Raw genomic sequence first — 11,395 nt, forward strand, 5'->3', positions numbered from 1 at the left:
ACATTTCATGGTAAATGTAAATATAAATTTAAATGCAGTATATGGATATGTAAAAGCTTGTTTCATCTGGACAGAAAAGATATGTATACAGTGTAGAATATTGACATTAGCAAGAGTTAGCAAGGTTTAGAATTATAAGGCAGAGCAAATAGAACCTCCCTTAGAGCAACGCTCTTTATACCTTGTTTCCAGTCGTCATTTCTTCCGCCTTTGCTACTCAGATGAAATTACCAATTAAGACAGTCTCTTATGAAATCTTTATTTTGGCCTATTGTGAACACTGGTAACATTTTAGGACTAGAGGGAATAGTTTCAAGCTGCGGCAGGGGAGATTCAGGATGGACATTAGGAAATATTACTTTTCAGAAAAGGTGGCCAGGCACTGGAATGGACTGCCCAGGGAGGTGGTGGAGTCACCAACCCTGGGCGTGTTCAAGGAATGACTGGATGTTGTGTTGAGGGACATGATTTAGTGGAAGCTGTTGGTAACAGGAGAACGGTTGGACTGGATGATCTTTTAGGTCTTTTCCAACCCTGGTGATTCTATGATTCATATGCTAAGAAGCAAGCAGAGGCGCTTTTGTTAAATATTTCAATGGAGAGAAGAGTTGATATCCGCTTCTCCCGACAACAGAAACATGGTACCAGCTTTCCAAGCCCACCCGCCATACAGTAGGCAGACAAAGCACACATAAAGGAGCATGCACATCCCCTCCGGCATAACTTGAGCCCACAACCCACCTTCAGATTTCTGTGGATTTCTAGCGTTTTATACTGATGCAGCCTCGCTACAGCTCCATGGGTGTCACACAAGGACTGCAAGACCTCTTTCTCCGCAAACCCCACCTGCAGGCCTTGGTCAAAGAGGATTGCCACCTGCCCTCCTGAGCAAAAACACTAAGAACGAGAGCAAAGCACACTGGATTTGCCTTGGCCTGGCCTAAGCCCCAGTCCTACCAGACAGACCCTGGGATGAAAATTGCTCCACAAACTGCGGATGGACACCAGCAACCAAGAAGTTGACCGGATCCAGTCCCAAACAATCACCTAGCCTCCCCAGGAAGCTCTTTGCCATCAGCTCCATCATTGCCTTTCCTTCTCACCTCAATCCCAAAGTGGTTTCCACATCTGCCAGCACGTCTTACCTGACACCTCATCACACGGTGCTTCAACAGCACCAAATTTGCTTCCGGGGCCCTCCTTCAACTCACTGTGCTAACACTCATGATTCAAATTACACAGAAATCCTAGCAGAAGTTCTCGGTGAGAACTGCACCTAACATTCCTCCTTCTACAAGCAAACAGGGCCAACACGTGGTCGTAAAAATGCATTCATCAAAGAGAAGCAGAGATGGCACGGCAGGACAGACATACTCGGTGTGCACGTTTGAAGTCATTTGAGAACCTAGTCGTTCTTGCTGCAGGACGCCTGACTTCTGTTAAAAGCTGAACGGTCCCCAGAACACCTGTTTCCATCAGCTGCCACCATCCAAAACAGCCAGCCTTCTTGAGGTCACCTGGCCCAGACATCCCTTTTGCTCTACACTTGATTTCTGCAAGAGAGACAGGAGCTCGGCATGCACACCATCCTTCCAACACCCCATTCCAGCAGCGAGGGATCACAGCACTGGCACAGCTGAAACAAAATGGGTGTGCGAGTTTCCTGTTAGCACTCAGTGTGAACAAATCTACCACTGAGCAACAGTGTGAACCCCCACTCACAGAACCACAGAACCACAGAATCACAGAATCACCAAATGACTCGGGTTGGAAGGGACCTCAAGGATCATGTAGTTCCAACCCCCCTGCCTAGCAGGCCACCAAACATACACATTTACTAGATCAGGTTGCCCAGGGCCCCGTCCAGCCTGGCCTTGAACACCTCCAAGGACGAGGCATCCACAACCTCCCTGGGCAGCATGTTCTAGGGCCTGACCACTCTCTTAGTAAAGAACTTACCCCTAACATCCAACCTAAATCTTCCCTCCTTCAACTTGGATCCATTTCCCCTATTCCTGCTATTGTCAGCCCTTTCGTAGAGTTTACTCCCCTCCTGGGTGTATGTTCCCTTCACGTATTGAAAGGTTGCAATGAGGTCACCCCGCAGCCTTCTCTTCTCCAGGCTGAACAAGCCAGTAGTTTCGTTCTGAGTTTACACTTAGAGAAGTCTAATCTGGGACAACGCAAGTCAGTGAATATTGGGCCAAATCCTTCTGTACTTAATTTTCTTCATCATCATTGTGAAGATAAATAAAACAATAGCACGTTTTCTCATTGTTTTTAATGTTCTTTTATTTCTACTGTACAATAAAATGTACGTATAAATATATTGAATATAAATTTATTTTTCCCATGAAACATTTTATAGTTTGAATAAGAACTGTGTGTGCTTTGTGTTTCTTTCCCATTTACAAAACTGAGTGCTTTTAGGTTTATGCAAAATTGTTGAGGATGAGATCAAATTTATCAGCTTGGTTCATGCAATCTAACTTGGATACATATGACCTGGGAATGTGGTCATCCAAGAAATTCTCAGGAATCAATGGAAGTAAGATTTAGGGTGATTGGGCCCTGGAACAGCCTCCCCAGATTAAGTAGTCACAGCACTGAGCTTGCCAAATTTCAGGAAGTATTTTGGACAGTGCTCTCAGACATAGAGTCTGATTTTGGGGTAGTCCTGTGTGGATCCAGGAGATGTACATGATGATCTCCTTCGTTTCCTTCCAAACTGGGATATTCTATGGTTTTATGATGCTAGAAGTATGTATAGTCAACAGTGCAAACCATCTCACATACTCCAATAACAGAGCATAAGATGATTCTGTCTGTATTAGGTGGGATGAACTCAGGATATATTCTGAAGTAGGAGCAGTGTTTGGTCATGTGTTATTTCACTTGGAAAATCTGGTAAGACCATACACGCCCTTCCAAAATGTGGGAACTTGTAGTGTTACTTTTGTCGTGTTATTTGCACTGGAAAACAATTGGTGACACCCACATTCTGAACCGCTTGCTTACAAATACAAATAAGCCCAACAATTTTTCTTGAAAGAAACACTCTGCTCTTTCAACCTTCAAACAGCAACACCGAAGACTGGCAGCAGGATGATGATAATTCTGCTGCTGTTCTTTGTAAATGAACACTGGAAATTTTCACTTCTAAGCATTTCTTCTTCCAAAACCCCATCCTGTTGATTGAGAATGAGTGTGCCTTTAGTCACTCGGAGAAAGGAGGACAGGAGAGGTCCATGGGAACGATGGGACTCATCCTCTGTTGTTGAGGAGAGGGTGGCTTGGAGCTCGTGCTGCTGCCTGGTGCCTGGGACTGGAGGTCTGACTCCAAGTCCCCCTGCAAGAGGCTTGGCTCCTCCTCAGTGACACAGACTTGGTCCTGCTCAGAGGTGCTGCTGTCAGGGCAGTCTGGCTGTGTTTGGGCTGGGCTGCACTGCGAAGGCATCAGGTCACAGTCCAGGCTGGTGTCTGTGGTTTCTGGCAGGCTCAGATCATCTCCTTCTGCAGAGCTGGGAGAAATGATTGCCTGAACAATGATGACCTCCTTCTCGCTGTCGCTGCTGTCACACGGCAGGCTGTCATTTGAATTGCAGCGACTTGTGCTTTTCATGAGCTCTCCGTTGAGTGAGAGCTCTCCGCTTTCACTCTCTGAGCCATCAGCACTTGACCTGGCTCTTCTGGGTTCACAAGGGCTCGATTCACCTAGGAAGGAGTGGATACACAGGGGTTAGCGTCCAACTTTCACTATCCAAGGAGGCAAAGGCTTGGTGCTGCCTGTCAAGCAGGTTTCAAGCAGCTTGAGAGACTCCTTTGGGAAAACAGGGGTCAGCTGAAGATGTCAGGCATGGGCTTGAATGCCAGAAGGAGGTACAAGCCCACTGAAAGCATGAATTCTACCTGTGTTGCTGACAAGCAGTGTTTTGAAAGCTGGATTTGCACCCTTACCTGCCAGCACCACGAGTTCTTCTTCGGAAGGCTCCCTGTCACTGCTCTGCAGTTGGTGTTTTGCCGCAGGGGATGGTCTGCGCAGACATAGGCAGGAACACCAACTGCCAGCTGGTGATTCTTTCTTCTTTCTGGAAGAGCGTGGTCTGGAGAGAAAATAGAGCATGCTGTCAGTTGTGGTGCAGGGTGAGGGAAGAGTTGCACCGAGCCCTTGCCAATAACTGCCCCTTCCTGGCACTGCCTTGTTTCTGCTGAAACACAGCTTAGAAACACGCTCTGTTTCAAACAGCAGAGGATGCTTCCATTCCTACAGCTCAGCCCTGAAGTCCTGCTGGCTACATTCCTATCATCGATGTCAAGCAAGAAGCAGAGTATGTGAGCGAAGGCTCCACAGCTGGACAGGACAGGAGCTGGCAGGCGTAACTGCTTTCTGAGCAACTGTGCGTCCTTAAGGGAGGCTCGAAAGAATCTTTGGCTCTTACGATAACACCTCCTTGGACTCTGCACATTGCCATCTTTAATTTCTAGTGCCAGCAAGTCTGACCAACAGCTTTGCTTAGAGGAGAACTGGAACTGGTTTCAGGCATGTGGCCCTGAAATCTGGAAACCCCAATGTTTCCAGGTACAGCCAGCACAGACCAGGATACACGTCATCGTGGCTTCCTGTATCTCATGACTGCCTGCCCTACGAGGAAGTAAAGGCACCCTTGTGTGGCTCCACTGAGCCCGTCGGGCAACTGTGTGTTAGTTGAATCCTTGGAGATATAATGGACAAAAAGTAAAGCAATAAAGCCCACCTGACCAATGATGATAGGGGCTGGAAAGGGAATTCCTCTTTCTTTACCTTTCAGATGGAAAATCAATGATTGCGTTGAAGTTCCTCAGTACAGCTGCAGGCCCTTCCTCCACTTGTATCTTGCTGCTCCGTGTTGCAACAGGAGAGCTGCTCTGGCCTCTTTGCAGAGCCTGTGCCTCCTGCAGAGTGAGCAGCTTTCTGGCAGGAGGAGACTCGCACACAGGCTTGGGCCCAGGTAGAGAACTGTGCCCTGCAAGGGAAAACCACAGGTAAGAAAGAGGATCAGAAAGCAGCAGCACAGCCATCCCCGTTCTGCATTTTCCTCAGATTTGCTTATCCGAGCCACTGGAAGAAGAGGAGCTCAAAGTAACCGGGTTCTCAGAGATATGCTCGTGGCAAAGGACACAGTCATAATTTAGAGCTGCTCACTGTATCGAAACAGGCATAAAAAAAAACCCCTAGAAAATGGGTCTGGGAACTCAGAAAGCTTTGCTGCCACACTTCAATCATGCTTCACCCCCATTCAAAACATCATAAAGGCAGGGATGGTTTTCTCCATGTAAAGTCTGGCCTCGGACATTCTCAGGATTCGGCAACAGGGTGCCATACTCTCATCTAAGCCCTGAAGCCTCCTGTCCCATTGAAAGTCAAAGCGTATTTGAAAGATCTCAGAGAAGGCCTGGATTGGATCAAGATCAATCTAATGAAGGAAGACACTCACCTGCTCCCTCTCCCATGGCTGACGTGGATTTGGAGCCGAAGAGGCCGTCTGTGTGGCCAATAAGGAATTCCACTACAGCTGTCTGTGTCTGAACTTCCAAGCTGGCAGCTCCTCCACTGGTGCAGGCAGACAGGCTCTGCTGGGATCTGAAGAAAAGGCAGATTTTACAAGTCATTCCTTCAAGACTGTTTCCCCAGGTCTGAATTTTTGCAGCCCAAAGCAGTCCAACTGGGCTCTGGAGACTTCTGCAGTGGGCAATCAGCAATGCCACCTACGAAATTCTCCTGGATGAACAAGGACAAAGTAGTACCAGCTAAACAAGAGAGCAGTAACTGTCACCTAGAAATTGTGTCCCTGGGGTTGGGGGAGAGCAGTCCAGGCTCCTCCTCTGCTGCCAGAAACTTCTGACAGCTTTTATAGGAGAAGAGCACATTAGATGAAGAAGAAGGGAAGATTGCTTTCTTTCTGGAGAACAGAACTAAGCGTTGTGCTTAAACAGAAAAAGTTTACCTCAAGAGGTTTGGAGCCCACACTATTGCTAAATTATGAGCGTCCATGTTGGTGACTGAGGAGTTCCCAGCAAGAGACGCCAAATGCCTCATCAGGTACTCCAGAGTCCTGGAAAACAAGAGGGACAGATGTTCAGCACCAAAAAGCAAGCCGTGCTGCAGTGCACAAAACAAACCTCACTTCATGCTAGTTGATGCCATTGCTACCGTCCCTGAATATGAAGTAGATAAAACGTTCCCAGTGCCACCACGCTGCAGCACCAAGCCCTGCAAAGCACAGCCACAGCACTGACCTGTAGTGAGGAGCAGGCAGCTGCTGGATGGCGCCCTTCATTCTCACCATCCTCTCCTCCTCTGTAGCAGCTCCGGCAGCGTCCTGGAAAAAGGCAGGAAGGGATTCAGACACCAGTCAGCCTAATTAGCTGCTACAGGTTTGGGAACCGTGGGGACAGCGTGCTGGTGGTCAGCACCGAGGCAGACTTGATGCCTTCCAAGAGGCACCAAGGGAACACCAAGGCACACAGCCTGTGTCATCAAGACCAAGCAGTGCAAGCTCTGGGGGGCTTTACTGCCTCATTGCGCAGTGCAGCTCCTCGCAGAAGGCATTCATCTCCAAGTCCTCTTTGCTATTAACCCCATTCTACCAATAGTTGGGGAACAGCAAAGGAAAGGGAATTCTCACAAGCATTGTGAATAGCTTAAATAAGCACCTCCTGGCACCACCAAAAGTGGCATCAGTGAGAGGCGGGATGTGGCAAAGACATGCCTCATGGGGCTAACAGAAACAGGACCTCAGAGCTGGGGCACAGCTGCAACCATCAGCCAGGACGCCCAGGGAAGAGGTACATATCTTTTGCAAGACATTGCCCTGTGCTTACCGAGAACTTGGCATACAGCTGGTAAGTCAGGAGAGGGTTCGGGAGCTCCCTGAAGTACATCTTACATAGGGAGCTCACGCTGTGAATGTCACGGACGCTAAGCTCGGGAAGCTGCTCTGAATCAAATTCATGGCTGCAGAGAAGGACACAGAATTGGGCAGAGGGCTTTGAGAAAGACAAAAACAAGTCCAAAGCCACACAAAATACAGTCAAGAAAAGGAAGGGGTTCCTCTGAACGCCTGCAGCATGGCACGTGCCCCTACTGACAGCTGTGTCAGTCGCAGCACTCTTACCGTAGTCGCTGGATCTTGGACGTGACACCGGACAAGCGGTATATCCCCCGCACCACGCCATGCTGCTTGATGAATTCAGAGCAGCTCTGGAGGACCTGGGGGACTACAGAACAAGAGCCAGTGGTTAGCTGAGCTTCTTACTCAAGTCCTGGTTCAGGCCGTGCTCTTCCCACATCCCATCCACTAAGCCCAGCCGGGCTACCGCTTGCTTCCTCCTTAAAGGAAAAAGCTGGCAGAGACAGCTGTGAAGAAACTGCACAGAGATGTGTTCTTGGCTTTCCAGAAATGCCACGACCTATCAACAGCCTGGAGAAAGTAATTCTGGCAAAGCCACAGACACTGCAAGTCCCATCACAGCTCCCTCGGGAATGGAGGAATCCTATCTCACGACCAGAAAGAGCTAGGAAAAGGATGCAGGATGCTCTCTGTGGCCAGAAGGCTTCCTACATTTTCAGGATGAAACAACTGCTGGATATGATTTCCCTTTCATCCTCAGATGCCCAACGGAGGAAGTTCTCAGGAATGGGCTGTTCCGTTCCTTACCATCACGGCCAGAGCGGAGAAGGTGCTCCCCCAGGTCACACCCAAACACCCCTTCCTTCTCTGGCTCCGGCTGCCTCGCTCTCTGGGGCCGGGCCTTCACCAGGGATCGAAGGAAGGGGAGGAACTTGCCCCGTTTCTTCGGCACTGCGCAACAAAACAAAGAAATCAGTTCATTTCAGGCTTGGATTGGTTGGATGAACTTAACACATTCGATAGAGCACAGAACAATGGGAAGAACATTCCCAACAAGGACACTCAATAACAGATTTTCCCCATCCCTGCAAGTGCCCAAGGCCAGGTTGGAAGGGGCCCTGGACAGCCTGCTCTCGTTTCCTACTAAATGTGCAGGCTGGCAGCCCAGACTGAGGCAGGGGCCTTGGAGCCTGAGAATCATTTAGGCCCCTTCCAATCCCAAGCCATTCAAGGAGGATTCTGTCACTTCCCCAAGCCCAATAATAAACACAGTGGGATTGGGCCAGACCTCTGCGTGTTCTGATGGAGCTTAATGCAGTCCTCTTGCTAATCTTGCTCAACTTGGGCATTAACGAAACCCCTGAAAGCCAAGCTCTGACCCCATTTTACTAACCCGCATTATCAAATGTAACATGCGTACCTGGCTTTCGCAATGAATTGACCAGGGACTCAGGAACTTGTCCGCTAATGAGTTCCACGCACTCACTAGGGAAAGATCCAGCCTGTAACAAGAACAAAAAGACAGGTGGGCATTAGCCCGAGCCCAGACGCAAAGGGGAGGTCCTCTGACACTGACACAGGGCAACCGTTTGCGTCCAGAAGCCCTCCTGTGCAGGCAGAGCAGCTCCAATCTGAGATTCCTGACTCTACTGAAGTTGCTCTCTCTAGTTGGAAGCATGTGCATACCTGAAAGCCACGCTTGCCTCTCCACCAGGGGCTCAGCTCCTTTGGTGGCATATCAATAATGCACACCACGTCTCCCACCTGCAAGAGATTGAAACGTCAACCCCAGCTTCAGCACAGCTGTGAGAATAACACAGATCAAATAACTGCCTTCTTCTGCACCGCAGAATATCCTAAAGCTTGACAGCAATTGCACCAATGCAGCCCCCAAGGCATTTTCCCTTCTAAAACTGAACTTGGAGGTACAAGAGTTACACAACATACACAATAGAGCTGTGCAGTAGGAAATGGGTCTCAAAAGCAGCAGGCTCTCTGCCGAAGGCTATGGAAGAGCTGCACTTTAATCATGGGCATCAATTAGCAGAGCTTTCTGAACACATCTGCACACTTCACACCGGGTCTGCTCTTGCTCAGAGACCAGGCTCCCATACTGGGTGGGATCTGCTTGATCAAAAGGTTCAAATGCCCAATCCAACCATACTGGAGAGATGGCTGAACTCCTCCCAATCCAGCACAAGTCTAAGCTGGAACCAAACCCTCGAAGCTTCACCTCACGAGACATTCTGAAGGTGTCTGAGACTATTCCTGAGGCATTCACACCCTGTACTCTCCTGTGCATGATAACAAGGAACACCTGTAACTGCTTACCTCCAGGGAGACTTCATCTGGTGCCTGGGCGACGTAGCTCTTAATAACATGGGCCGCCGCAATCGCTGGAATGTTGAGAGATGACTCCGCACGTACCAGCTGCGGCTTCCACATGTTATCAGCCTGCAAAACAGAGCACAGGCTGTGGTCAGGAGATGAGGACAAACAAGGAGGATTTCAAGGTGAGGAGCACATCTGCAGAGAAAGCTGCAGGAAATGCATCTCTCTCTACACAGACTAATCAGCAATGGCACTGGTGCAGACAGGTGGCCTGGCCCCCTTTGGACCACTCTTTCCTGCAGGAGAGTACATCTGCGACTCTCCCTCCTGGCTCAACACAGGGAACAAAGACAAGCCAGAGCTTCATACTGTACCTCCGTTGCCGCCACGTCAGGCCCACGGCTGATCTTGCTGCACGCGACACCCATCACAGCAAGTGTGACCAGCTGGAACAGAGCAAAAACACACTTCTGTTTTCTCTATTCACACAGCACAGTATGGAGAGACTTCTTCAGATCTACCCTTGCATACCCTGTGGCATAGGCAGGTATTCAAGAAACTACCCCTTGCTTCAGACTATTCCAACGTGACAGTCTATTAGTCAGCATTGTACCAAGTTGCTATCCCTCTGCCAGCAGATGGGGACTCTGGCACAAAGCAGCAGATGCATTCACCCAGAGCGCTCTGACAGTGCGATAGCAGGGCATTAGACAGCACCCTTCTGAGGGCTAAGCTGGAGGACAGTGAAGAAACCCACGGCATGCAAAACGATGTGGGGGGACAAAACATGGCACGTACCTGGCAACAAGATCACCTCAAACTATCTGCAGCAGTTCCTTGTCACTTTGCTCAGATGTTCTGAGAGCAAAAGCTGCACCGAGGCAGTGAACGGAGGGTGGGCAGAGGAAAGAGAAAGAGCAGGTCAGTGAGCAGGGCTAAGACAGCCATGGAATAATGCATATAGCACAACTGTCCCATCCACTTGCTGCAAGACATGCTGAGTTTCAGGCTACGTGATGCCTGTCCTTCCAGCAACTTTACAATGCTTCCACAATTGAGCAAAGAACACAACGGAAGAAACATGGGACAGGTGCCACCTTTAGGGACACCCCCTTTGGAACATGAGTACCAGGGGAAAATTACGTCTGGTGGTCAGGAGTAAGCAATACGGTGCTGTGAGCTCCGACAGCCAGCAGTTCTCTACACCTCACTGCCCACCCGTCCTTCCCATACTGGTTCAGCTTACCTACAAGCTGCTGCGTAAGATGGTGTGAAGAAAAGGCACTAAACGCACAAGAAGAACAAGCCAACCAACCACTCCGAACTCCTGCTCACCCACAAAGGAACACGGAACGCACCGCTCCTCCCCTCATTCCAGCCGCTTATGACATCACCAAGGGCCACCAGCCTGGTCCACCATGACCCTCCACAGGGGGGGAGGCAAGACCACATGGTCACATCTGATTCCAACATGGCACCACAACATTCCAGAACTCAGTGTGGGCTTGCAATTCTATCCTGGTGTGGCAGCGCAATGGGAGGTGTTTGGGCACAGCTGAATAAGTGACAGACACCGCAGGACTCCAAAGGAGGGTGCCAGATTAACTCTCAGCATTCTTTTGCAGGGCTCTTTGAGGTGCTTCGAACCAATTTCAATGCCTAGGTCAATTCTAGAAAGTCCAGCTGACAAATGCTCACTTTGTCTGGGTAACGCCTCTATGCATCATGAATGAAAAAGAAAATAAAATGGGCACGTGACCCTATGATACTTATCTCTCTGCTCTTGTTGTCAGCCTAAGATGAGCACTACGTGTCCCTGCTCCTGACTGAAGATTCCCCCAAGTCTGTGTTCCACTCTGCTCCACCTCAGGGTCTAAAAGAAACACAGACAGAGATAATGAGAAGATCCTTTGCGCAGATGTAAGCGCAGGGTGCACGCATATTCTTTTTAGCAAGAAATACTACTTGAGAATCCAAAAAGATAGTTTTTTGAGAGGTAGTATGAAAGGTGAACAGAAAGTAAATTGATTCATTAAAATTACCTAGTTAATCCTCTCCCCGTGAAAAAGGAAGCCACCTGGGCACTGTATGCAGCAGTTCTGAGAACACCTTGCACCACAAATTGCGGCACATACATTTTTTTCCCACAGGCCCCTCTCTTCTGTCATTTGTGT

At 49.2% G+C, this 11,395-nt stretch overlaps 1 protein-coding gene across 1 annotated transcript; it reads right to left on the reverse strand.

Moving 5' to 3' along the window:
- Window positions 1-6,801: 6,801 nt before the first annotated feature.
- LOC116652420 (rho GTPase-activating protein 33-like) lies at window positions 6,802-10,501 on the reverse strand. Its single transcript, XM_032440906.1, has 8 exons — window positions 10,468-10,501; window positions 10,020-10,092; window positions 9,222-9,667; window positions 8,577-8,654; window positions 8,311-8,392; window positions 7,698-7,841; window positions 7,155-7,257; window positions 6,802-6,994 (listed from the first exon to the last, which is right to left on the reverse strand). The coding sequence occupies exons 3-8, from the start codon at window positions 9,333-9,335 to the stop codon at window positions 6,802-6,804; spliced, it is 714 nt and encodes a 237-aa protein (XP_032296797.1). The 5' UTR covers window positions 9,336-9,667; window positions 10,020-10,092; window positions 10,468-10,501.
- Window positions 10,502-11,395: the final 894 nt, after the last annotated feature.

This window comes from Coturnix japonica, chromosome 1, assembly GCF_001577835.2.
Source record: "Coturnix japonica isolate 7356 chromosome 1, Coturnix japonica 2.1, whole genome shotgun sequence".
Classification (NCBI taxonomy): domain Eukaryota; kingdom Metazoa; phylum Chordata; class Aves; order Galliformes; family Phasianidae; genus Coturnix; species Coturnix japonica.

Excerpts from the sequence above, each read along its gene's own strand:
- LOC116652420 (XM_032440906.1), bottom strand. The coding sequence starts at position 9,335 with ATGTGGAAGCCGCAGCTGGTACGTGCGGAGTCATCTCTCAACATTCCA. Across the intron at positions 8,655-9,221 it reads CAGATGAAGTCTCCCTGGAG|GTGGGAGACGTGGTGTGCAT; the intron begins GTAAGCAGTTAC and ends AATCTCTTGCAG. Across the intron at positions 6,995-7,154 it reads TCCAAGATCCAGCGACTACG|CCATGAATTTGATTCAGAGC; the intron begins GTAAGAGTGCTG and ends CCTTCTCTGCAG.